This window comes from Pipistrellus kuhlii, unplaced genomic scaffold (genome assembly GCF_014108245.1).
Source record: "Pipistrellus kuhlii isolate mPipKuh1 unplaced genomic scaffold, mPipKuh1.p scaffold_m20_p_5, whole genome shotgun sequence".
Lineage (NCBI taxonomy): Eukaryota > Metazoa > Chordata > Mammalia > Chiroptera > Vespertilionidae > Pipistrellus > Pipistrellus kuhlii.
The window spans coordinates 59,974,977-60,002,931 of record NW_023425551.1 but is presented as its reverse complement, the minus strand read 5'-3'; the positions used below and the strand labels follow the sequence as shown (position 1 = coordinate 60,002,931).

Sequence of the window (27,955 nt, the reverse complement as noted above, 5' to 3'; positions counted from 1 at the left end):
CGCATGAAAGTAGGATAGAGACCAGAATGTCAATATACTAGGTTATAGTGAAAATGTAGCTGTTATACAGCTCATATTTTTATGCTATGGTCAGCATTTTCCTATTGAATCACAATCAGAAGCTGTTATTAACTACCTTGACAAATCCCTACAAGAGGGTTAATGAAGCCACAAAGTCCTCATGATCAACAAGTTCTGTGTGTTAACATAGCTACACAGAAATCACAGGTTTCCCCAGCACGCATTAGACTAGAACATGTAAAACTAAGTTTTTTGAATGCTTAATGACACTGGGCTAAGATATTGCCATAAGAATGATATGGAATACTTGTACACCGATTAAAACTATCTATCCTTACACAACTTTGCATTGACAGTGCCTGGGAGAAGCCATCCACTGTCAACATTATCAAGAGAGTACATCAAGGAACTAGGAAGGCTGATGAACCTTGAGCTTTAGCAGGGCTAAAAGCTATGCACTGCTTGTTCTGTGTTGAGATAACGATGGCTCGAAGCAATTTTCTAACCTAATAGTCTCAAAGTAAATCTTTACTGATCTTTTTACTGACCTTTGAGACAGTCTGTCTGCTACCAGTTTGCCGTGCTTAACTAAGGGCAAAGATGTCTATCTAGAATTGAATAAAAGCGAACAGGTCCAGGGCTTCAGAGCGCTTCACCACTAGAGGGAGTTTTCCGCCTGGCACCCATGCCTTCTAAATTCATATTTCTTGTCTAGTGTTTTCATTTGTGTGCGGCCCCATCTTCAGATCCTGAATCCTTGCTGCAAATGGATGTGGCAGGTGCCAACATTTGTCTCTATGCTTATAATATGTTCTCTAATAGGGTCAACTACTATATCATTGGGTATGTTAATGCACTCATTCTTCCGGGTGGTAATTAAAATAGGAAGCCATATTTTCTCTTTCCTATGTTGCATGCCTAAGTTCACATCCACAATAAGCTGTCCTTAGAGTTTAATTTTCAAAGGTGAATTTATTTACCTACTTTTGAACTTGATAAAAAATATATTTTTATACTACCAAATATTAGCAACTCAAATAATATATATATTTGTCTTGGCATATATACAGGGGTGGGCAAAAGTAGGTTTACATAATACAGTCAATAATAAATAATATGAGAATAAACTGTTTTGCATACTCATAATTAAAACCCAACTTTTATGGACCCTTATATATACATATGGGATGGGCAAAAATAGGTTTAAAATAGCCCATATTCAGGTTATTATTATAATGTATTATTAATTTAAAAGAATGTCATTCAAGCTGACAACTGTAAATCTGCTTTTGCCCACCTGTGTGTATATATACATATGTTTACTTGTGTATGTGTGTATATATATATATACAATTTATTCTAGACAAACTTTTGTATTTTCCTTTAGTTAAGTCCCCAAATGCATGGCAAAGCTTACTACCTGTTCAATGATCCTATTTCCTCTTCCTCTTGGATTATATATCTCAGTTGCTCTTGTGTGGCCATGTGACATACTTCTAACCAATAAAATGTGACTAGTCATGAAATTTGCCATTTTCTAATTGATCCAAAAGAACCTGCTATTGTGTGGACCTCCAGTCTCCTTCTCTATGTGGTAACCCCCTGAAAGCACATGGCTAAGATAGGGAAGCCACAGAAGGAAGTACCTTAAATCTATAAATGAAGAATATCTGAAATCAGAAATACTCGCACTTCATGTGAATAAAAATATATTATATTAATCTAGGGGTTAAAAATAAATATAAATAAAATTTAGAAGTTATTATAGCAATTAGTATTACCCTACTAAGATATCACTTTGTCTCACGTGTTCTTTCTGATATCATTTGCTACAAGAAAATTAAATCAAAACACCTCATAAATGGTTGGACATTTCTTTTTAAATAACTGCTTGATAACACAGAAGGATGTTGACATTTCAAATATTTAGCTTTGCTTTTGTTTAAAAAACACTTAGTTTTACATATTGCTTTCTTAACTTGGGTTTATCAATTTACTTATTTTACCAATACATCTCTCATTCACTTATCTGTCAAATATATATTAAATGCCTACCCTGAGTAGCATAATGACTTACTAATACTTATTAAAACTTAATATGTGCCAAGATGATTATGGTCACTTCTACCAAACTTGATACCTTTAAAAAAAAAATTTTCCCAAATCTATATTTTAGGAAAATAATACAACTAAAGTCTTTCAAATCAGAACTAATGAGAATATGATCATTTACTTTTCCATGGACATTTTGTAGCCCTCTCTCTCTTCACTCAACAAATATTTATTACTAAACGTCTAAGTGTCAATGACTATTGTTAAATGCTGGGAATAAACTAGTCAACAAAATAGACAAGTTTCCATTATCACAAAGCTTGCATTTTATTAAAGGATTCATAGTTTATTAATTAATAACAATTAGTAATAAATGGTTTATAGACACAATTTTGCAAGATAAATAATAAGTGAAAACAGGGAAGGCTATTTGGGAAGTGGGGAGGGAAGTCTTTTCTGATCAAGAATTCAAATTGATCCTAATACATGAGGAAGGAGCATTCAAAGAAAACAAAATATTAGTGTAAAGGCCCTGATGCAGGAACATGTTTTGCATGTTTGATCAACAGCAAGATGGCAGTGTTGATAAAGAGAATAAGGGCAGGTCATGAGTGGATTGAAGTGAGGTAATAGACATGGCCCAAGACAAGATCTTTTAGAAGTGTTTGCTTATTCATTTGTAGAATTTGGAATGAAGTCTGACAATGATGGGAAGACCTTGGAATATTTAATATTTAGAGTAGGAAAATTACATGGTTTATTTCTATTATGAAAATATTACATTAATGCTATGTAGATAATAGACTCTTGAGGCAGTATGGTGTGGAGGAAAGAATGGAAGCTGGAATACCAATTGGAAGCTAACAGCTGTCAAGGCAAGAGTTTAAAATAGATTGGCCTGGAATGAAAATGGAGAATACAGTGAGTAAAAGTTACTTTTGAGATCCATTTGTAAGGCAGAGTAGTGAGGGGTAGAGAGGGTGGGGAAGAAGTTTAAAAAATAATTCCTAGGTTTTTGTCTCTATCGATGAAGTGAGCAGTGTTACCACCTACTAATTTGAAGAACAGTGATGAAGACCAGATAGGATTCAGAAATAGATCAAGATTTCTGTTTAAACTCTTTAAATTTGAGAAGTTTAGGAACTAGTCAGATAGGTTTATAAAATAGAAAATTGAAAATATGAATCTCTCAAGAAACAGAATTACCCTTAAATTATTTCAACTAAGTAAGAAGTATGATTTAAATGAAACCAGTGTTATCCCATAGCCTTTTCACTAATCTGTAGTCATACAGCTGGAAAATGACAGAACCAGGATTTATATGTAGGCAATGAGGCTTCACAACCCACACTCATAATCAATATGCTATATTTTTGTTTTCTTTACATCTTTAACATTTGCTATAAACAGTTCTAGTCTATAGTTGATTATTTTATATACTAAAATTAAATGATTCTCCTATTTTAACAGCCCGTTTAACAAACATCACTATCAATTAAATTTAATGATCACTAACAATATGTTACAATCTGGACAAAACAGAGTCTATTATTGAAATGAATTCACAACACTGTGGATTAGTATTTTCATTTTATTGACAGAAATAGTTGAAAATGTAAATTTAACTGAATTTTCTACTTGAAATCATGTGTATGAAACATAGCTAAAAATAAATAAATAAATAAATCCCATGATCACTATCAGTGTCATAATCTAATTCTGTGGTTTAAGCTCCTTTCCTCAAAACTGGTAGGCCAAATGTACTCCATAAGTTTTACTAAATAACTGACAGCTGAATTTTTTCACACTATCAAAATATTTATTATTAATTTATTTACTGTGTCTATAAAACTTTTTGCATATCTTGTGGATTCCAGTACAAATAAAAATATGGACCCCCTTGTTGAAAAATTGTTAAATATTCAAGTCAGTGACAGCAGAATATTACACCTAGTTTGTGTGTCAGTATAGCGAGTGTCTGTTATGCAGGCAGAGTCTTATGCACTTCACAGGTCCTATACTGATGACATCAGTCTGCTTATGTATCCTATTTTGCCAGATTGTGTAACACTGGATTTACCTGCTTATAGTTTGATGCTGTTGCAAATTTGCTCGCTATTTCACTTCTTAAATGAAATACCATTTTGACAATTAGAAGAAACAGTTCAGATGATTGGTACTAAATTCACGACATGGTGTTCCTTGTAGAATTCTAAAGGAAACATTAGGCAAAGGAACCAAGATAAAGTAACCAAGCAAGTCAGTTTCTAAGTATAGGCTTAGTTACCCTATCAATCACAGTTCTTAGAAAAAAGAAACTCTTCCTAGGTTCCTAGCATAAACTTTCAATTTATGGTAATTGGAATTATCATGTTTCATTAGGAAAGGTTCATTAAACTAAAGTTCTCTGTAAATACTGTGGGTTTTGTTTTTTGTGTTTTTTTTTGCAAACTCTTACATTATTTACTTTCTAATTCTATAAAAATGTCACTACATAGATTTTACTACATAGAATTCTCAGGACACAATTTACAAATCACTGTTCAGTTATTAGACCAATAAGCAATAGTTTACATCTAGTAAGTATACTTTTTCTATAACCTTTGGTTAGATAAGGGTGGAAAATTACAAGGTGAAACTTTTTTCTCATGTCTACAGTAGGCAGAATTATAAAGTTTAAGAAAATGCTCAAGATTTCCTGCCCAACCCAAACCTTCACTCCCTCCCCTCCCACTCACCATTGTAGAGGCCCTGCATTACACATGATGTTTGCATCCCATGGTTAGGTTAAGTGATGTTCTGTGGAACAGTTGACCTTAAAAAGAAAAGAAAAAAAAAGAGATTGCATATAGTCCTTGAAAGAGTTTTCTCCGGATGTTCACAGAGGAGGAAGCCAGAGATTTAAAATATAAGGATTTGAGCCCTCCTGCCCATTTAAGGGGGGAAAAAAAATTGTGCTTTCTTGCTGGTTTAAAGATAAAAGGAGCCAAACAGCAAGACATTCAGGTGGCCTGTAGGAGTTGAGGGATTCAGACCTGCAACCAACCAAAGATAGTCACTGAGCTGAATTCTGCCAATGACAGGAATGAGTGTGGAGGTGGATTTCTCCTGCAGCCTCCAGAGGAGAATTTAACCCGGCTGACACATTGATCTCAGCATGAGCAGAGTAGCCTGATCAGCAGCCTGACTTCTGCCCTGCAGAACTACCGTCTAACAAATGAATGTTGTTTTAACTTGCTAAATTTGCAGCCATTTGTTATGCCGCAGTAGAAAGCAATACACTGTCCCACCAACCTCAACAGCAGTCAGTGCCAAGAAACAGGGTCCTATCCAGTTCCAGAGACAATACTAATCATGCAAGTCAGTACATTAAGGATTGTTATCACCAAGAGGTGGTGTTGGTGTAATTTTTGAGCCTATTCTGTATCTTTTTGGCCTCAGATCCATTGCTCTCTCTACCCTGTCCACTGCTTTGCCTGGGGTTGGAGGAGACCTGACTGACTGCAGGCTGCACTTCCCGGGTTTCCAATTAGTTGGTGTCCACCAGTGGAGGCACTAGTGTCACAATGAAGATGGAGGAAGGGAGAAACCAAGACATCTTTAATCCTCTCTGCATGCACAGGTGGTATCTTAGGCAGCATCTTTTAGATGAGTTCTTCCCAGGATACCTTGAGTGATATTATGCTGTTGCTAATCTCTGCTTACCTCACTATTCTCCAGTTGGACCTCTGCTCTCCCTTCACCTCTGTAACCAATTCCCTCTATTGTAAATGCTAGAAATAATCTGTTTTTCCTGATTGAGACACTTACTGATTCAGTGTTGCTGTCCTATGAAGAATACTTGGCAGATTCTATATCCAGCTATCTAACTTGATTGGAAGATGAAAGGTAAAAGAGATGTCAACCTGAAAATGGAAATACTCTTCTGAAGATTGGTATTATCCACACATAATAAGAACTAAAAATCTATATAAATGGTCAGAGATTAAATAGGTTAGAGAGCAACCAAAGGGCTTATATGCACGCATATTAACATAACCAATGGACACAGACACTGGGGTGGTGGGGGCTTGCCCAGGGTGGAAATGGCTGTGTGTGTGTGTTGGGGGGTGTCAATCAGGGAAAAAGGAGACATATATAAAACTTCAGACAATAAGTTAAAAAATAAATAAAAATTAAAAAAAAGAGAAAAAAACACACTGATATAAAGTTTGTAATACTGAGCTACTTCTGTGTTAAACAATTGGGTAATATAGATATTTTTAGGTTTAATTTTTTTATTCTAGAATTTCCTACTAAAAAAATCAATACATAGAGAGTTGCTGCTAGTAATTGGGTTGTTAATTGCGCGACCATTTGTATATCAACTTGACATACATGTCTTTACTTAGTTAGTTTACTAAAAGTTACTCTAGATAGCAAATTACCATTGTTATACTCACCACCAAATGGCCCGGGCTAGTATGATGTCTGCTACAATTACATAGTTAGTGGTCAGTAAACATCTGTCAAATACATTGTATGTTCCTCAATTTTTAGTACATCACTACTCTGTTCTCATGAACTCTATCATAGTGTGATTACTGTTTCAATGTTTTGCAGTCCCAGTATTCTATAGCTTTTGAAGAACAAAAAGAGTCCTTAAGTATCTAGCTCAGAGTGTAAGATCACAGGTTAATAAAGAATACACTTGTAGAGCTTGTGGTCTCAGCTCTCTCTGTAAGGCTGCTTTGTGTTGGGTTGAAAGAAAAGAATAATATACCTAATGAGTTGGAAACCCAAGAAACTTTGATTTAGTCAACTCAGAAATGAATATAAATTTTAGACTGGAATCTTGGGATAAGATCTTTGTATTACCTTATTTTGACTGAGATCACAGAACATTTTTTAAAAAAGCTTGTGGAGTATGATGGGAAAATAATGAGAACCACACTTTAATTGCTAAATGAAAGATAGAATTTGGTAAGGTATACATTTGAAAATAAATTATATATACAAATTACTTGGAACAATGTACATGACTAATGCATTTCTAATAAAGATATTTATAGTTTTTAAATTTCTGCATTGGTAAATGTACCTGTACATAATTTTTTTATTGTTTTGGACTTATTGATGGATTGAATTAAAAATCCTTTTGTAATAAATTTTCTCTGAATATTTTTCTACTAATTTTACATTAAAAAATAACAAGAAAGTCCAGATTGATTTTTAGAAAAACAGTCCATATAGTAATAAACATATTTTGATAGAAGATACAAATAGGGTGCCTCTAAATTTTAAGTGGATGGTATTTTATCAGCTTCCCACAATGAATGAATTTCATTATATATCAACTATTTTTATTTCTGATTCTAATAAAAGAGGCTCAAATGACCTTATTTGTTCATTATGCTTATAGACATTGAGCTTTGAAAGCAGAAATACTTTCAACTATGGCACAATTCATGTTGAAAATATCATTGTATTTAATTTACATTTAAATAATTTTATTTAATTTAGCACATTATTGAGAATCTACTCTGTCAACCAATGTATGAGAATCATTTAATAACTATTGTAATCACTACAGGTGCATATTATCAGTGTATCTGATACAACTAAATCTCTGAAGTCTTAACACCAATGGTATCATCTAAATTGTGGTTTCCAAATTCTTGCCTCATTGTAATCAAGTATGTTAAAAGATTTCTCAGGTTGGCTGGTGTGGCTTAGTTAGGCATCTTCTCAGACCTGAAAATGTTGCCAGTGAGATTCTCGGTCAAGGCACATGCGGTTTGGATTGGAGGCCCAATCCCTGCTCAGAGGGCATGCAGGAAGCGGCAAATCAATGCTTTGCTCTCAACACATGGATGTGATGTTGATATTCCCCCCCCTCTCTCTACCTATCCTTTTATCTCTCTCTAAAAATAAATAAGAATTCTTAGAAAAAAAAGAGAGAGAGAGAGAGAGAGAGAGAGAGAGAGAAATATTTCCCTGAGACTGCTGTATAAGAATCACCAGTCATAGAATCGAATATCTAATTCAGATCCTTAAGTATGTACAAGTACAAAAAACATCTCAGGAATCAAACAGCCTTAACTAATCCATTATTTGAGGAATAAAAGAAGCAGGTAGGCACACCAATTTGAACACCCAGGCTTCCCCTGTCATTAGAGAGCTGGCAAGTAGGAAGTTAAAACTTTTTTTTTACCACCAAATGCCTATGCCATTTCAGGGTATCTTTCCTCAGTCACAAAATGTCCAACTACTGTTCCTAAGAAAATACATTCATTTCATGGTTCATGATCCAATTCCTGCCATGGGAACAATGTCCTAAATCTCTGAATCCTTATAATCCTTATTGTTTACACTGCATGTGAGATATTCCTTACTAATTTACTTTAGTTATTTCTACTCATGTTTTATCTTCTCTTTGCTTGTTTTTTTTTAACTCCCCAAAACACATCTAAACTAATTCTGTTAATCCAAGCCCAGTAATATACACATCCTAAGTGTTAAAAAAAAAAGTATAATAGTTTTTTTCTTTAAAAAATAATACACTTTTCACATCCTTCCATTTGCATTCCCTGCAAATAATGTGAAACTTTCCATACCTATTCTCTGTGGGACAACTTCAAGCTATACCCAATTATACTTGCCATGCTTATTCAGTTTGCTCTCTTGTTGAAACTCTTCCTTAGCCAATTTAATCAAATCAAGTTGGGCTCTGTACCTTTATTTTGACATTTATAGCATCCTGCATACATACCTCTATTAAAATATATTACTTAGTAAATATCATTCATTTGTTTCTCTCTTTCATTGGGCTATATCAATCAGAATAGCCATAGTTGTGTGCATAACACATAGCAATAATTCATCAAAACACTGATCATTCTACACTTTTCTTTAGCTTGTATAGCATTTGAAATATTAAACATAAATCTTTATTTTAAAACATTAAACAGGATGGCTTCCGAGCACTACCCAGGCTATTTCCTATTCCATAACATTCTGTAACAATCTTCCTCCCTTTGGATTCAAGTAGGTTACGCTTACATTTAGAATGCTTTGAAGCTGATCTTCAAATTTAGAGAATGTGCACGCAGTCCTCCCCTTACTTGGAAAATGCAGGTGCAAATAACATGAGAACACAGTTACGCAAAGTAAGACCAAAACAAATCAAGCAGTATGGAACAAGGACACCATCTCACACCAAAAATAAATCAAGTGCAGCAAGAAAAAATGTGTCGTGCTGAACATCTGCACCCTCGAGCTGCATGGAGAGAGACAAGCAACAGGTTGGATTCTTGCCTATAGACCGACTCTTTTCTTGGTTTCATTTATTTTTAATTAAGAACAACAACAAAAATACTAATCCAGGTGCATTGAGTATGAATTTAAAAAAAAAAAAAGACTCCTAGGTCACAAGGGAAGCACTAAGATCCTGCTGTTTCTTAGTGGCAATGCCAGCAAAAGCAGACAGACAGAGATATTGGTTTTATGCTTCAAAGAAAAGCAGTTGATGTGGGTTATCATATTTCCTCCTGCTCTCTCGCTGCATTTAATTATTTATAGAATAAACTGGGAGATGTGAAATGCACAAGTCCACTTGCTATAATGTAAGAACCATGTAAAATAGGAAATTTTGGTTTAAAAATATAAACCAATTTTTGCAGGACTAGGAGTTAAATCCTTTATAGTGTAAACTGTCTTTACACTATAAAGAAATTTGAACATAGCTCAGAATGAGGGAAATCCAGACTGTAGTGAATGCAGACTAAAACCTTTGTGATCTAGTGTTTATGGGTCTAGAATTTTTGATTCACTAGACAAACATATTTCTAACATTTACCAGCTACTGAGAAGTGTTTCAAACTCCGCAAGTCTTTTTTCTCATCTGGTAACAACGATTCTTATGTGACAGTTTGTTTTAAACATTAAAGTAATGCATTGAAAACACTTAGCCTGGCAAATAATGTTTCTTTTTTTCACAAATGATAACTAATTTTAATGGTAATTTATGTCTCAAGTTTTATTTGAAATCACTATAACTATTATTGTAGAAAGGAATTCACTTTATCTTTAATGATATATGGCATTGAATCCAATAGCCTCTGTATTACAAATTTGCTATATAACTCACACCAAAATATTTATAGTCTCATCCATGTTCTTGTTCATTTGACAAAGGTTTTTAGAATCTATTAGTGTGGTATCAATCTGTACAATAGAGGGAAATATGATGTACACAGGTTCTGGGCTTCTGAAGCTGATTGAAGAGGAGAGAGGCAGAGCTGAGATGCAAGGTAGGATGGGGAATGGAAGGATGAGGGGAGTGTGGTCATACATTAAACATAGCTACACAAATCACTGATGGATTTCAGTTTTGGAAATTTCTACAAATACAAGTTAAAAAATGCTTCCTAAATGCTCATGATAATTGAAAATGGTGCACTTTGGGCGAGAGTTTGGCAGTTTCTTTCATAGCCAAACATACTTCTATCATACAGTACAGCAGTTTTCTCTTCCCTGGTGTTAACCCAAGTGCACTGAAAACTTATGAATACACTAAAGCCAGCACACAGATGCTAATTGTGGTCGTATTAATAAATGCCATATCCTGGAAGCACCCAAGAAGTCCTTCAGTAAGTGAATGAATAAACTGTGGTGAAGGCAGGCAATGGATTATTATTCAGCACTAAAAAGACATGAGCTATCAAGCCCTAATAAAGACATTAAACTTAAATGTGCAGCTATAAGAAACTGTGGCAGGGGTAGGGAGGTGGGTGGGACAAAAGCAAAGGAGACAGTAAAAAGATCAGTGATTGTCAGAGGTGAGAAGAGAGGGAGGAATGACTAGATGGATTACAGAAAAATTTTAGGTATTTCAGTCTTGGTCTTTCTCTGCTGCTATTAGAGTTCAAAAAGTTCAAAAAGTCTGAAGAAGGGACTACTGTAAATTAATAAAGAGACTAGAAATATAATATAAATTTGTAATCCATGTGGGAGCCAGAGGAGCTTAGCTGTAGGAACCAAGTTCTGTCTCTCTCCGACCCCAGGGCTCTTTATTAACACAAATTGTCCTAAGGCAAAGTAGACATACGTATCAAAAGCTAAGGTTTAATATATACAGAGGCATTGCCATTTTTGGGAGAACTGCCTTCAGCTGTTCAGGTGTTTGGCCAGCAGGAGGCAATAATGTGCAGATTAAAATGTCTGGCAGCAAGCAATCATTTATGCATCCTTTTTTTAGGTTTGGGGAAATGCCTTTGGCCATGCCAGTAGGTAGTAACATATGATTCAGCCCTGCTGATTAAGTCCCAAGTTCCATCAACCTTTTGATGAAATTGCTTGCATTTATGACATGCTGGAATTAGCCTCCAGCATTTAGGGAAATGAAAATACTCTAATACTATAATTGTGGATGCATGCCAGTATTCATTTTTTTAAACCCATATAATGTCCAACACCAATAGAGAAACCTAATGTGGTAAACAATAATTTTTGGTAATAATGTTGTTCATCAATTGTAACAAATGTGCCACTTGGGTGGCGGAGAGAAGTGTAAATAGTGGGGATGGCTATAGAATTAATTTTGGAATCCAGACCTTGCTTTTACTTTGTAAAGCAGTTCAACAATATCTTCTCCCCACATCCCTACCAATACTACATAGAGATATTATCTTAATAAATGAATAAAAGGTGTGGGATACAGCAAGGTTGGGAATATCTGGCCCAAGAGCCATATGAGGCCGGCAAAAAAATTTGGTTTGGCCCTGCCAAGGCATTAGGGGTAAGTTACCTAAATGTTTGACCAAGTATAGCAGTCTAATTTTAATTTGATAATTTTGGATGGCCTGCAAATGGTGTTATAAATATTTAAATGGCCCTTGGTAGAAAAAAGGTTCCCCACCTCTGGTATAGAGGAAAGAACAGCAATCAGTAAGTGTGGACATTTAGCATTTTATTTCCAACTCTCCAATGAACTAATAATGTCATCTTAGGTATGCCTTAGCAGTCAACTGATCTACACTCTCATGCTATAGATTTGAAAATTGAGGCCCTGACAACTTTTCATTTAACTGGGATATAACTTGTTAAGGCTAATCTTTTTTGAGGCAATGTACAATAATAAGAATATTCTAAGGTTCTATCAATTATGTACATTATCCCATATTTAAACAAGAAACAGACAAATAAAGATGAGAGGTGGACACACATTACCCATCGCATCTGAATAGCTCTGCAGGGTAACCATAATTCCACTATATTTCATTTAACAAAAAAAAAAATATTGTAAGACATTTAGATTATGCAAAATATATATAAAAGCCTAAGTGACTGTTTGACTGGTAGCTATGATGTGCACTGAACACCAGGAGTAGATGCTCAATGCATAGGCATGGAAACATGGAAAAGACTGATGAATCTCAGAGGGAAGAGGGGAGGGTGGGAAGAGATTAGCCAAATATCTTATATGCATACTAGAGACCTGGTACACAGATTCGTGCACCAGTGTGATCCCTCAGCCTGGCCTGCAGGGACCAGACCAAATCCATGCACCAGGCCTCCAACATCCCTTAAGGGGTCCCAAATTGTGAGAGGGCAGAGGCCAGGCTGAGGGACCCCACCATGCATGAATTCGTGCACCATGCCTCTAGTATGTTATATAAAATGTAAGAGAAGTTATTCTCAATATTCTACTTCTGAAAATATTAAACTACATTTTCCCATTGTAAATTATATTTGTTTAATACAGATGACCGTTTTTGCACTGTTGAAGTGTGTTTTCATTCAAAGTTGCACCTTTCTTCCTCTTCCAAAGCCACCACATCCCTTGGGTTACAAAACATCAAGTTACCGTGTTGCTTAGAATTCTTAGAATACGCATCCCTATTGTTTATGCTGAAACTAGTCATGAAAAACAGAATGAATCTTTTTTCTAAGGCTACTGCATATTTAGCATTCTTATTAGTAATACTGAGTAATCTCTCAGAGAGGCTTCCAATATGAAGATTTAACAGTTTCAGAGATATCTTTCTAACCTTTGGAAAAAAGCTCTAGTAATGACTATGTGATTCAAGGTTTGCCAATTACCTTATCTTAATGTCTTCATTTCCCTCAATATACAGTTTCCTACATTTTTAACTCATTCTGACTTCCTTATTATCCCATACACATTTTTCTCTTTCATTCAGCTAAAAGCTGTTTTGGGGTGATAAATTGAAACAAATGAGTTTTCACATTATATTTCACATTATTTTGAGGATCTAGCATAGTATCCTGCACACAATATATGCTCAAAATATACTACAGCAAAGCATCAAATATTGCATTAAAAGGAGCACTGTTGCTGGTTTTTTGTGCGTTAAAGTATTTGCATTTGTCTCTGTCCTGTTTTCTCTTGCTTGAATGTAAACAATGCATGGTCATGTATTTCTTTATATGATTTCCAATTATTTTGCTATAATAAGTATTCATATGATGTATTTTGACTGGTCTAAAATATCAATAACTTGAGCTTAAATATGAATAAGCTATAAACTATTTCTTCAAAAACTATAACCTATTTCTTTTTTAATAGAAATTATTGAGTTCATTTAAGAATTACACATTTGCTTATTTATTTCCTATATAGTAGAGATAATAAGATTTAATTATTAGGATAAATCATGGCATTTTGAACACAGTAAATACTTATAAATGTTTATTAACATTATTGATGATTTTATATCCTGAGAAAAGGAATATCAGAACCATACACAGACACCAAATGAAACAATCTATCTTACTATCCACAGTCTTGTTTTTCAGTCTGTTTTGAAGATGACATTTAAAAACCAGATATTTCAAATAGACTGTAGAGCTGTAGAACTCAGAAAAGTTTTCCTCATTCAGAAAATAGCTGCCCCCCTCCACTTTATTACAAATACAGCTTCTCTCCTACATAAAGATCTGTGTTTTACTTTTAAAAATGCCATTGACATTTTTATTGACTGCTATCACTTACAAAGTTCATTAAGCATGATCCATTGACAATCATCAATGTGAGGACCAATCTTGCTTGGTAACAATTCATTTACTGAGAGAAAAGTGAGTAGTGCTGATCAAGTTAAAAAGAGGGAGATCAATCATCTTGAATTCTAACAAGTCTAAGACATTAAAGAAATTGTGTTCTGTCACTAAATTCCTTTACAGAACATTTCGATTTCGGAATAATACAAGTATTGTAACAACATTTTGATTCCCTTTTGTAATCTGATCTGCTTAAAAGAATAATCCACATTAATTATCAGCTTGTCAAAGATAATCACAATGCTAAAGATTAAGAAAAGCCTGAGAATTCAGGTCTTTAACATTATCTAACAAAAACTAATTCTCAGAAATAAAGAAACAGGGGTATTCACTTCTCACATTACTTTTCATTATTAAACAAAGAATAATTGTAGTCATTAATTTTCTCTAATCTCATAAACATACATCATAATTAACATTTTTATAAGACAATGTAATTAGTGAGAGTTTTAAAAATAGACTAAGTAGAAGGAATATAAAGAGAATGTGATATCTTTCTGAAGAGCTATTTGGAAGAAGAAAAATATTAGGGAAGTTTAGGTTTATTTAAATAGACTTAATGTGAAGAGAATTGCTACCAATTATTTTGATGAAAAGCTTAATGGTTTATGTTATTGCAAGTTATAATCAGAAATCCAACAGCTGCACATTCCCAATAATTTGATATATTTTAATGTCCTTTAACACCGATTATATGTGACACTGTATCTGGTATACTTTTGTGGACAAGGTAATTTATAATTTTTTATTTTCTGCACTCTAGTGAATTGATTGCCAGTTCAACTGACATTTTTAAAAGCAATTCTGTGAAGACCTCCAGCAACTCTAAAAAATATAACATTCATTCCAGGTGAGATACCTGAGGAGCCTAATTAAAATAAGGAAATCAGTTTTTTAAAAGACACAGGTCTCCTGGGTTTTGGTCAAGCATGTAAGAAGCTCAGAAGTCACTACTCCTTCCCTCAAAAAACATAACAAACTGAACAAACTGAAAATCAAGAATTCTTTTTACCTGTCAGAGAATTGAGGTTATAAGGCAAATTGCCTCTCCCACCTTCCCCCCAAATTAGAGAGAGAGTCAGGCAGATACAGAGAATTACCAGAGCAGAAACTCAGGAACAGAAAGCCTAGCTGGAGCTGGCACCAGGGCAGGAAAAGGAAGTCTCATTGATAAGATGCTGGTGGATCAGTGTGGACACACTTGAGAGTTAAAAACTCTTGGTGGTTGGTATTCAGTCTAAGAGGATTTTCCCATACTCTCATAAGTTTTACCTCCAGGAGTCCTAGCAGGTTCTCACAGTGCAGATAGGAGATAAATAAACTTAGGCGAGAGAATAGCCATTTGAAATACTCTAGAGCATTCTGTTCTTAAAAAGGCCTGACTTCAAGGGAAGTAATTTTGCCAGAGCCTAATTAATCTGGGAGAAGTCCCTTGAAGCCTCCTTGCTGAATCTAATGGGTGAGAAGGCTGAGAAGACATGGAAAGGTCACAGCCCAGAAGCGAGGTATGGGCTCACTGAGAGACTGAGACCTACTCATATTACTGTTGAAAGCTATATCTTCCCCATATGATGGGAACAATCCTTTCTTACCCACACCAATAATAATAGGGGAGATAATGGAGAGAACTTCACATCTCAGACCTATTTAAGAAGTGTCTAATAAACCCACCAATTACAAAGGAGATAAAAATAAGGATATAAGAAGAAATTTTAGCCTGAAATCTACAGCCAGAAAAAGCAGTGAACATGGCCTCACTCTTAGCCATATAAAAACAAAGTATCATACTAAGGCCTATTTATTTCAGTTACTTTTATCCAGCACATGATGTCTGCCTATAAATATTACATTATAAGGCATATTAAAAGGAAAATACAACAATGTAATTTGAAGAGACAGAGAGAGCACCCAAATCTGACTCTTATGGAAGAACTTTTGTAATTAGCAGAATAGGATTTGAAATAACTATGATTAATCTGCTAATGACTTCAATAGAACCACTTCAACAAAGATGATCAACATCAAAACATATCCTATAATAAAAGCCTAATATGCTAAGGGTCCAGTCCAGTCGACTGGTTGTCCATTCAACCAATCTAAGCATAATATGATAATGATATGCTAAGGCTGCTCATCTGCTCGCTATGACATGCACTGAGCACCAGGGGGCAGACACGCTGACCAGTAGATTAGCTTGTTGTTGAAGTCTGGCCCATTAGGATTTATAGCCCGATCCCACAGGCCAGGCCAAGGAACCCCACTGGTGCACACATTTGTGTACGGGGCCTCTAGTGTTCTATATTTTGTGCTTTTAGAAATACTACAATTACCCCTGCTCTTCTCAAGCTCCAATATATCAGAATAGAGAGTAATATGCAAATATTATATTAGAATATGATAACTTGATTATGATGTTTAATCTCTTCCCATGTACTCTGCTGCTACACTGCCATGACTCACCTTATCAGGGAATTATCAAATTTTCCCTAAATCCACTGTTTTAACCTTCACCTAAACTCTATATGCACTCTTAATCCTGAAGTAGATCAATTCTCCAATTCTTCAAACTGCTTTGTTTCTTAAGCCTTTTTCAAATGCAATCTTTCTCTGAATGACATTATTTTTTTTTTAAATGTAAATTTGACATTTTATCACAATAACGATTCTTATTATTTTACATCCTATTTATTCACAGCATTAGTTAGGGGAGGAAGAAAAATCTAAAAAGCATTTTTTCACTGATATTATACATTTGCCATACCAGTTTTCAAAATAGTTTGTCATTCTATTCCTTCACTTCAAAATTCATGGTTCTAACTTCATATTAATATTTCCAGCAGTCAAAGACATTGAACAATTTCTTGATTTTTTTGTATTTCACAACAAAATATTTGGCTTCTTATTACAATTAATAATTTGTTTGCTATTTTTAAGGAAATAGCTAATTTAAAATATTGTATACTTCTATAACACTGATATGCATACCATTTAAATGTTAATTTTTTTAATTAAATTTTCTACACCTTTTTTTACTCATTTTAGAACATAACCAATGCATTAACAAAAGTAGAATCCCCTTAACTCTTTGTAGCATTTTACCCAAACGCTTTCTCTTTTGATAGTAAGCATTTATGTTTTATTTTAGCTTTTAAGTACTTGAGATCTAAAGAATATCAATTTAAAATTAATGTATTATATAGTTAATCTTTAATAATAAAAGCATAATATGCTAATTAGTGTGAACAACCTTCTGGATGAAGACAGGACTGTGAGGGAAGCCTGGGTCCCGGATGCCAGAGGGAAGCCGGTGCTGATAAACCGAAAAAGGCCTACTCTTGCACAGATTTTGTGCATCTGGCATCTAGTTAATACATAAAATTAATTAAATGATTTTTTCTAAAACATAGATATATTACACCCTTAACACTTTTCTCTATTTAGTAGACTTGTGGTTTTACAAAATTATGTTTTCAGGATTTTTACTTTATTTTTTGTTTGTTTGTTAATCCTCAACTGAGGATATTTTTTGATGGATTTTTAGGAAGAGTGGAAGAGTGAGGGGAAGACAGAGAGAAACACTGATGTGAAAGAAACACATCGATGAGCCCTGACTAGGGCCCGGGGAGGGGAGGAGCTTGCAACCCAAGTATATGCACTTTGCCAAAATGGAACCCAGGACTCTGCTCCACAGGCCAATGCTCTATCCACTGAGCCAAACTGGCTAAGGCTGGATTTTTACATTTTTAACTTATACTAATGGATTTATCCTTCAGATTTGATATTATAATTAAAGGGATAATTCAAGTGATAATTGTCATATATTGTAATATAAAAGAACATATCCTGAAGAATTAACTATTTTAAGGATACTTGGCATTCTTTGTATTTAACAAAAACAATTTCTAAAGAAAAAAAAAATTCTATATATCTGGCTTCATCAATAGGAGACTATAGTTAAATAAAGGGTATATTCCAGCTTGTTTCTTTCTTCTGGCACTTTAAAGAAGCCATTATTGTGTAAACTGAGGTGTCATAAAACTTATTTCTTAGCACCAAATACATCCCAGACTCAGGTGTCAAAGTTCCTGAAATTTGTCCTCAAAGACCATCTCTTTAAGATCATTAGGAGAAAAACCTTTCCCCAGAGGAAAGCCAGGACCAAGGGCCCAAAGAGAAATAAAATGATAAAGATGATAGTTCTGTTTTATCAGAGATGAGCCTTGGGAATACCCTTCAAAGTAAAAGAGCTTATGACTTAAACCCAAGTTTTCTCACATTATTTTGTTTAAATGACCTTTCCTTTCTGATCTTACGGCTCTGAGAAAAGTCTAGCTCCATTCATACATGTGCATCTTTATTAGGCACTGGCCAGACCTCACCTTCCCTAGAAGTATGATTCCTTAATCTTGCACTGAGTCACCTGACTGTATACACTACCTAATTATTTAGCTTTAATCTTGGTTAAGGCTGGTCTATCCATTAATGATATTTATAGATATACATTTAAAATTCCTGACAGCACAGTCTTGCCAATTGATATTTTCTTACTATATTCATGTGCTATGGTCAAAAGAATTGTGGTTCAATAGAGACATTTCTACCAAAGTAAGTCTATTCCAATGTTAATGGAATTCATACCAGTCCAAATTTGCCAAGGAAGTGAATTCATTCTCCTTGGTCACATAGTACTCTGATACTAGAATCAGCACTATGTCTTTGGGCAAAATAGAGGTTCTGCAAAGACCCTGACAATAATAAGTAATCTATGGCCTCCTCCTTCCAATTGCATTAAAACATGAACGGATAATACAATACATGAAGTCATGTATACCTTAGTTTGAATCAATTTATGGGAACGCTTTTCTTTTGAAGGGCAGAGGGGACATGTGATGTATGGAGGAAGGGAAAGGGGAATGCTGAGAAAAGTGTGGTATGTTCAGACCGAGAAGGAGAAGGGCACTAAGTTAACTTGTCCAACCTTATTTTTCACCACACACTCTTCTATTAACTTACAGTATTTCAAAGGCAATGTATAAGTTTCACAACAAAAAAAAACCAATAATAATCTTTACCACAAATCCGGTAAACATGTTGAGTCAAAGCCAGGTTCACTTTCTACACATATGTCATGAACATGTGATTTGAGAATTCATTCATCAAATCCCTTCTCACAGGGAGGTCCTGGCCATCCTGTCAGAAAATCACAAAGGGGAAATTAATTTTCATCACACACACACACACACACACACACACACACACACTCGTACTATTTGTTATAATTGTGCTATGTCATTTATATAAATTGTCATGGTTTATCTTCATAATCAGTCTATCTGGTAGCTATTATTACTATCTCTAATTGGTAGATGAGAAAATTAAACAAAAAAAAAGTAAATAATTTGACCTGAAATAACACCGTTCTGCAGAAATGAAAGTAAGTATATGTGAAATGAATTTTGGCTTGTAACTATGGTGCCCTTCTATATTACCCGTTCAAATGTCTTTACATATTTTACCTTGGGATAAATACATAGAAAGCAATGGAATAAACACACATCATACTTTTTAAAAATATGGTTCTCAAATTCAAAGGAAAATTATCACTCTAGTTTCTAGATATAAAATATTTTCATATTATACTTGTAGTGTTTCACGTTAGTATTTCTTAAGCTGTAGAAATAAATATTATGTGTAGGTGTAGGTGACCATTGGCTGTCACCTAAATTCTCCTGAAACATCATGACCTAATTTCCATATGAAGACACTGAGTGCATATCCTTTGTTTGACTCTTGCCAGCGTTTCTTCATCAATCTAGCAAACAACATTGCTAAGCTAGCCACAAGATAATATCTGAGACATGGTTTGCTATGAATACATTAATATTTTTAAAGTACCGATTACTTCCTGAGAAGCAACTATTTATAATGAATCTTAATATGTTTAAAAACATAGTAACCTGAATATACCTAAATATACCATGCTACAGAGGGGAGGGACACTAGAGACTATTAGAGGCAGCTCTCACTACTCACTGACTACTTATGCGAACTATAATTGCAACTTTTAAATATGTATTATGTAATACCATTTAATTTGAACTCTGGTTATCTGAAAACTGTATTTTTATTGTTCCTACTTAGCAACATATTTTCATTGTTCTTCCTTGATAAATTGAAAGAAAACAATTACATCGGTATTCTGAGGTACTTAGAATGCATTATGTATAAGAAGAACACAGAACAAGTTTAAAAGACTTGATATAATCCAGATCAAACTTAGAAGCATCTGCAAAAAGACTAAATTTCCCAAATCCTTGTCTAGGACTCTCTCTACTTTGCAATGCTCTTTCATATGCTGAGCTGATTCTAGAACTATCTCTTCTATGGAGGCTATAAAAGGTATTACAGAAGAAACAGGACTTATAAAGAGTCATGATGACAGGTTGTTAACATGGTTGGATGTCATAAACATATTATTGAATATAAAAGTATATTCCATAAAAATACATTCTGATAAGGGTTCTTACAAAAGTCAAATACAGCCAGTCTAGCCAGTGTGGCTCAGTGATTGAGCCTTGCCCAATGAATGAAGAGGTCAAGGGTTTGATTCCTGGTCAAGGCACATGTCTGAACTGCAGGCTCTATCCCTAGTGGGAGGCAGCTAACTGATGTTTCTTTCTCTACCCTTCTCCCTTTCTCTCTAAAATGTCAAATACATGAAAATTTAATGATATCACTTAGAGATGCATATGTATATAATAAAACTATAAAGGATAGTAAAAGAATGTTGAATATAAATTTCAGAATAGTTAGTGCAGGTGGGGATAGGGGAGTAATAATGTGCTCAGGGAGAGATGAGAGTAACCTATAATTATTGCTAATATTTTATTCCTTGAGGAAAATGGTAAGTACACAAAGGCTCATTATAATATTTATATCTATCTACCGACCTACCTACCTACCTACCTATCTATAAAAAGGAGGTAATATGCAATTAGTCAGGGTGCTGTAATGTGTCACGACCAGACCATTAACTCTTTATTTGCTCCTAGCGTGCTGTGGGGCCCTGCTCAGGAGATGAGGCTGAAGGCTTGAGGAGGTGGGACCAGCCTAAGGTGACTCATGGGTGGGCGGAGTCACAGGAGAAGGCAAAAGGGAGAAGGTGAAAAGTCTAGTGCCATGCTGCTGCCATGGAGCAGGCAGAAGGGAGAAGGTAGCTGTTAGACAGGGTGACCAGGCCAGGAGGGGAGAGCAGATAGCAGGTATGGTGATCTGATCAAGATAGGAGAGCAGATTGGCAATTAGGGGGATCAGGCCAAGAGGGGAGAGCAGTTAGGGGGATCAGGCCAGGAGGGGAAAGCAGTTAGGCAGTTAATGGGATCAGGCTAGCAGGAGAGAGCAATTAGGGCCTTCAGGCCAACTGGGGAGCAGGTAGGGGCATCAGGCAGGCAGGCAAGTGAGTGGTTAGGAGACAGTAGTTTTGGATTACAAGAGCGATTCTGAATTGGGAGAGGTTACAGGCGGGGCTGAGGGACCCTTCCCCTTGCACAAATTTTGTGCCCCGGGCCTATAGTTTTATATAATAAATTTACATTAATTGTATATTCTCTTGATTAAATTAAAAAAAATCAAAGAAAAATAAGTATCACTTGATCCCGCTTATTTGTGGAATTGAACAGAATGAATTGACCAACAAAATAATTCCTGAAGCATGGAGGCATGGAACAGACTGACATACTTTGATGTGGGGTTGGGGAGATAAGAGATAAACCAAAGAACTTATATACTATATGCATAGCCCATGGACACAGAAAATAGGTGAAGACCTGAGTGTGGTGGTTGGATAGGGACTGGGTGGAGGGGGATTAAGAGGGGGGGAAATGGGAGACATCTGTAATACTATAAATCTTTATTGAAAATACATTAGTATACACTATTAAAAATTATTAACTTTTCATGGGTCTTGATTTCAAAGAAAAATCATTCTGCATCTTTTATAAATTACAAAAGCCCTACCTCTGACAATAATTGTGAGCAGTCATGACAGATATTATCTGTATTTATCTGCTTTCTTGCCCTGAGGGCAATGCAGCATTTCTGCTTCAAAATGAATAATGTTATTTTAAGGTCAAAATGTGTCTTATCGCCTTTGCAAACACTATTCCACCCCTCCTGAGTATAAAATGTGGGCTCACTGACTGCTCCAGGGACTGAGAACAACTCTGGGTGAAGCAGTCTCATTTCAGTTCTGAGATTATTCCCTTCGCTTTCAATTTTCTCATAATGGGATAAACTGTAGTTTCGCTTACTGAGTGTTAAACATTGTTATATTGTATAACACTATAAATGGAACTATTTTGGCTAAAACAAAAGTAAGTGTGGTTTAGTTTGTAAAATGGTCTGAATGCTTGTTCTGCTACTTCAGCTGAAATGAGTTCAGTAGCCATTGAATTCTCTACACAGGTAAAGAACGAACTCTGTAATTAGGACTGAACTGAATGCTGTGCAGGGTATACCCTGTATAAATATCCCATGCAGAGAGGATCAGTGAGGCCCAAGATCCAACAAGTGCTCTCCTTGTCCAGCATTGCACCTTGAGACAGTAGAATCATCTAATCTGACTGCTTATGAAGAGGGGGATGGCTCTATGCTAATGATGGCCTTTGATTACACAATATTGGCCATCATCGTTACTGGATTGTACTTTTCCGATATGTGCTGAACAATTTGTGACAATATAGTAGAATACACGTCCTTGGATGGGATTTGATGGTCCAAAATTAAATAAGATATAGAGTATGTTCTAGATCCGTGGTCAGCAAACTGCGGCTCAGGAGCCACATGTGGCTCTTTGGCCCCTTGAATGTGGCTCTTCCACAAAATACCATGGCCTGAGTGAGTCTATTTTGAAGTAGCATTAGAAGAAATTTAAGTTGAAAAAAATTGGCTCTCAAAAGAAATTTCAATCGTCATACTGTTGATATTTGGCTCTGTTGACTAATGAGTTTGCCGACCACTGTTTTAGACTGTTTCTATCTAGTTTAAATTTGTTTTGTTTTGTATATCTGGTGAGGAAGCTGACATTTAATGTTTTGTGTTCTGTTCAGAACATTGCAAGAATCATTGAGCTCTGTTGCAATTAAAAATAAGAGAGATGTGCGAGAAAAATTAAATTGCAGCTCTTGAGGTAGAATGGAGGAGCCACCCCGGATTAGGGCTATAGAGGAAGAGCTGACATTACATGAAGACAAGAGAATTCTTGGCAACATGTTGTGAACTTAAGGAAGATTTACACAACTAATAAAAATAGAAAACAACTGTAATTTATAATACTTAACTATTTAAAGACAGAAGCAAATATCCAGTGAAAGTAGGTTTCCATTCAGAACTATGTAAGAAAAGGATAGTGGCAGGATTTAGACCAGAGCCTAGAAAAACATTATCAACATTAAGACTGGTTTTATCTTGAATAAGAAAAAGAGTGAATTTGTATAAACCAAGTGAATCAGCCTTTGTGACTTTCTATGACCTTTGGGAGATAAGCAAATGCTATAGATTGTTCAGGAAAAAGGTAATTTCCCCATTTTTGCTTATGGAAACCATTTAGGAAATAATCAGACAGATCTGTGTAGGAAACCTTTCTGAAAGAATCTCACAGTGGTTATGTTAACAAAAGGGAGAGGTCTTCTCCTCTGGCTGCTAGATATAAAAAAAAAAATCAAAAAAAAAAAAAAAAAAAAATCTGAGATTCCTGTAGCAGAATGAGTGATTTTCATTTGTGTGACGTTAAAACCTGAGTTTCCCAGTTCCCATTTCTTTATGTCCCACCATGGAAGAAATGTAGGGGTCTTCAGTAGATCTAAAATTAGAGCCAGTGTCCAGAATTTGCTTTCCTTGTTGGAGCCTGGTCCAATCCAGAATCAAGCTAGCTTAAATGTTTCCCCATTGCATCCCATTAGTCCATTGACTTGCGGAGTACACAGGTCCACATGGCTATGAAGGAAACATGGGTGAATGCAAGAAAGTCATGAATGAGCCATGAGCACAAGAGAACCAAGAACAAACTTCTTTGTTCAGGAGATTATGTATTCCCCAATTTGTTCATGTTTGCAGCGGCCATGCCCATTCTAGCCAATGATTTCTGTTCCCAGGTGTGACTGACAAGCAAGTATAATCCCTAGGTCATCCCAACTTCACTGGGCATGCATCTGTCTCTCCTTTGTTCAGTCCCTTCCCTCAGTGTTTTGCAGGAAAAAGGCAGGTCGTTCCCTGAGAAGTGCAAAGTTGCAGCTTCCTGGTAAAGCTGCCCAAATGACATGCCTGCAATGTCTGGTCTTTCCTTTGCTTCTTTCCTATTACGAATAACTAGCTAATCACAATGGCATCAGTTAGTCTTGGTAACATCTGGATGAAGATACAACACACTGACGGATCTTATTTGCAATTTTTTAAATGGCTATCAATTTTGTTTTTATAGTAAGAACATTTTACATGATATCTCTTTTTTTTTTAACAAACTTTTAAATGCACAATATAGTATTTTTAACTATAGGCACAATGGTATACAGCAGGTCTCTAAAACTTACTCATCTAGTATAATTAAGACTTTATGGGAGTAGCTATTCAGTGAAGGCCTTTCTTTGGGGAACATAAAAAATAATGAATGTACATTAAGCCAGAAATCCTGGTTATATATATTAGGGATAAATTGCAAAAGGAGCCATTTAATGTCATTTGTAGTTATTTTTGTTAACCACCTCACCTAGATACTTTCCTATAACCACTTTGGGGGTCACCACCACTTCCATGAGCTGTTCCTGCAAACCCTCCTCTAGATCAAATGTCAAAATTTTGGTATTAGTTTTCAATTATATTCTTTACTTTTTTAATTAAAAATATTACATTGAAATTATAATCTGACTCTTATTGGTTTGTCCATGGAGTATTCAATGGATTCCATGATACCAAAATCACCATTGGGGCATTTATAAAGTTAAATTATGAAGCATACACTGAGTGGCTAAATTAATAATCTGGCCACTCAGTGTATAACAAAGAAAGTCTACAGACAACTTACTAAACAAACAAAAAAAAAATAGCATCTGGTATCCTAAAATTGAAGAGAAAAAGATGAAGTAGTATTCAAAGACTGAATTTACAACTCACACAATCAGTTCTATTCAGAAACCTTTTTCCTTTTAGCTGAGGTGTTACAATTGAGACTTAATTCAACCTACACACATTCACTAAACTCTTATTTGACTTGGAAATATTTACTTGCCATTTTAAAAAGAAATTTTGTTGCAGTCTCTAGTTTGCCATTTACCTGATTTGATGGCATAATTTAATATGATGTAGTTTAATAATTGTTTAAAAAAACACCACACTATAGCATTTTTTTTCATTTTTAAAGCTTCAACATTAAAAAGTTCATCTTTAAATGCCTTGAAGCTAAAGTGTTTATTATTAGGATCTTTGCTAAAGCCAATAATTCTCAAAGTAGAATAGCTAAAAAGTATATGTAAGTCACTTTATACTTTCAGAACCCTTAAGTTTATTTCTATGATCTACTATCTTTCTAGTTATTGACAACTGTACATAAATCCATTAGCTATAGGGTATTATATTAAAATATTAAGTTATCTCTATGAATATCAGACACACCCTTTATTTTATTATTTTTTAAAAATATAATTTATTGATTTTGTACAGAGAGGAAGGGAGAGAGATAGTTAGAAACATCGATTAGAGAGAGTCATCGATCAGCTGCCTCTTGCACACACCCTACTGGGGATATGCCCACAACCAAGGTACGTACCAGAATTGAACCCGGGACCTTTCAGTCCCCAAGCCGACGCTCTATCCATTGAGTCAAACCGGTTTCGGAAGTCACACCCTTTATTGATAACTGATCAGTTTATAATGAGTACAGAACCTCCAATTAGGAATTCACACACCCTGAACATAACTTCTGCTTAATTTTATTTGTATATATTTTAGTAAAAACTTCACACCTTGTGGAATTTTGGCTTATCTTCATGTAGTAGCCAACTGATTTTACATCTCTCTTGTCACTATCCTCTGCTTCCTTCTATGATTTGGATGATATACCAGATAATTAAACTGTAACTGAAATGGTTATGTAAGTGATCTAGGTCATGTAATCCAAATGTGTTTACTAATATTTATATTAATGTGCATGACTATGGACTGACAACATTGACTTTTTTTTACACTCTCTATAAATATTTTAATATTGTAAACTACCAGTTTCCTGGGAAATACAATTGGAACAAGGTTGGTAAGTTAGAGATACCCTAGTGTGCAGGCAGAACCAATGACATAACCAGAATGGCCTTGATTATCTGTCCTAAAGATATTGGTATCATGCATTTAACTCAATTATTACTTAACTAGAAAGGAACAAAGGAAAAGCTGAATATTACAGGCATGCCCAGTGAGGCCTGGGTGATGTAGGGAAGATGATGTAGGGAAGAAGATGACCTGTCAGTCACACCTGGGAGCAGGTCATTGGCCAAAATAGGCGTGGCATGGAATCTGAAATACATGAGCTCCTGAATAAAGCAACCTCTTCCCACCCCCCGCCACTTAAAAAAAAATGATTTCAGAGAGGAAGGGAGAGAGATGGAGAGAGGTAGAGAGATAGAAACATCAATGATGAGAAAGAATCATGGATTGGCTGCCTTCTGCATGCCCCCTACTGGAGGGCAGGGATCAAGCCCTCAAACAAGTCATATGCCCTTGGCCAGAATCAAACCTGGGACCCTTAAGTCCGCAGGTCGACACTCTATCCACTGAGCCAAACCTCTTGCCTCTCTTGTTGTTCCTGCTGCCTGACTCCTAGTTTGCAGGGCTGACTCCTAGTTTGCAGGGCTGTCATGCTCTATACTTGCTCACATAGCCCACAGCCTGTGGACCGCACACACAATGGACTGATGGACTATAACTAGTCTGTTGCTGTAAGGGACTCAACTCCACCCTGGAACAGAAACTCTGGACACTGCTTTGCTTTTAGTTCTGCTAATCCCCTTTTCCAGGATTAGATTAAGAGAAAAGGGACTTTGCAACCTGAGGGATGTAATCCCATGCAAATAAAGCTTTCTAACACATCTCATCTTCCCGTGGGTGCCTCCAGAAATGGTCATTTCAGCAGTGCCTAAGAACCCCACTCTCACTAGCAACGGAGAAGGGCAATCCTTGTGATTTTCCAATAACAATATCACATTGTTACCCGACTCATTGTTCGCTGAATTATTCAATTGATCTCATTATACCTTCTAAATCTTAAAAGAAAAAGAAAAAAGACACAGGCATTTTAAACTAATTTGCTTGATTTATTGCAGAAATTGTGATAGATTAGAATATAAATTATTGTGTTATTTTCAGATATGTAATTTAATTTTATTATAGCCTTAAGTCAATTCCACAAAGTACAATTCTACTTAATATCTAAAATAAGTACTTTTATTTCTATTGCCTAAATTATGTATCCTATAGGCCATTTTTAATTTAACATTTTTACTTTTATCCTGAGTGATTCAATTATCAGTTTAATTTTGCATACAAATTATATGAGGAGAATATTCTCTGGAGACAACATAAATTTAAGTTTTCTGCGATTACTTTACAAATCAGAATACTGTCTAAATAGCTGTTGAAACTATATATGGACGTGTAAAATAATTTAGATAAAAGGGAAGTGATAATAACCACAACTGTCTCTGTGACTGGGAATACATAAATCTCAAAAGGAATTATTTTTATAGATACTATTTTATATGTTTTCAATAAAACTTTGCTT

At 35.2% G+C, this 27,955-nt stretch overlaps 1 protein-coding gene and 1 long non-coding RNA gene across 2 annotated transcripts in view; both read right to left on the bottom strand.

Moving 5' to 3' along the window:
* Positions 1 to 27,955, bottom strand: part of EYS (eyes shut homolog) — a 1,188,193-nt gene that overhangs the window by 606,613 nt on the left and 553,625 nt on the right. The window contains 1 exon segment of the mRNA XM_036415133.1: positions 1,668 to 1,674. Within this exon segment, the coding sequence (XP_036271026.1) occupies positions 1,668 to 1,674 (7 nt within the window).
* On the bottom strand, positions 382 to 26,961 carry LOC118706106. Its single transcript, XR_004983902.2, has 3 exons — positions 26,950 to 26,961; positions 19,958 to 19,961; positions 382 to 482 (listed from the first exon to the last, which is right to left on the bottom strand). It is a non-coding gene; the product is annotated as an uncharacterized LOC118706106 (long non-coding RNA).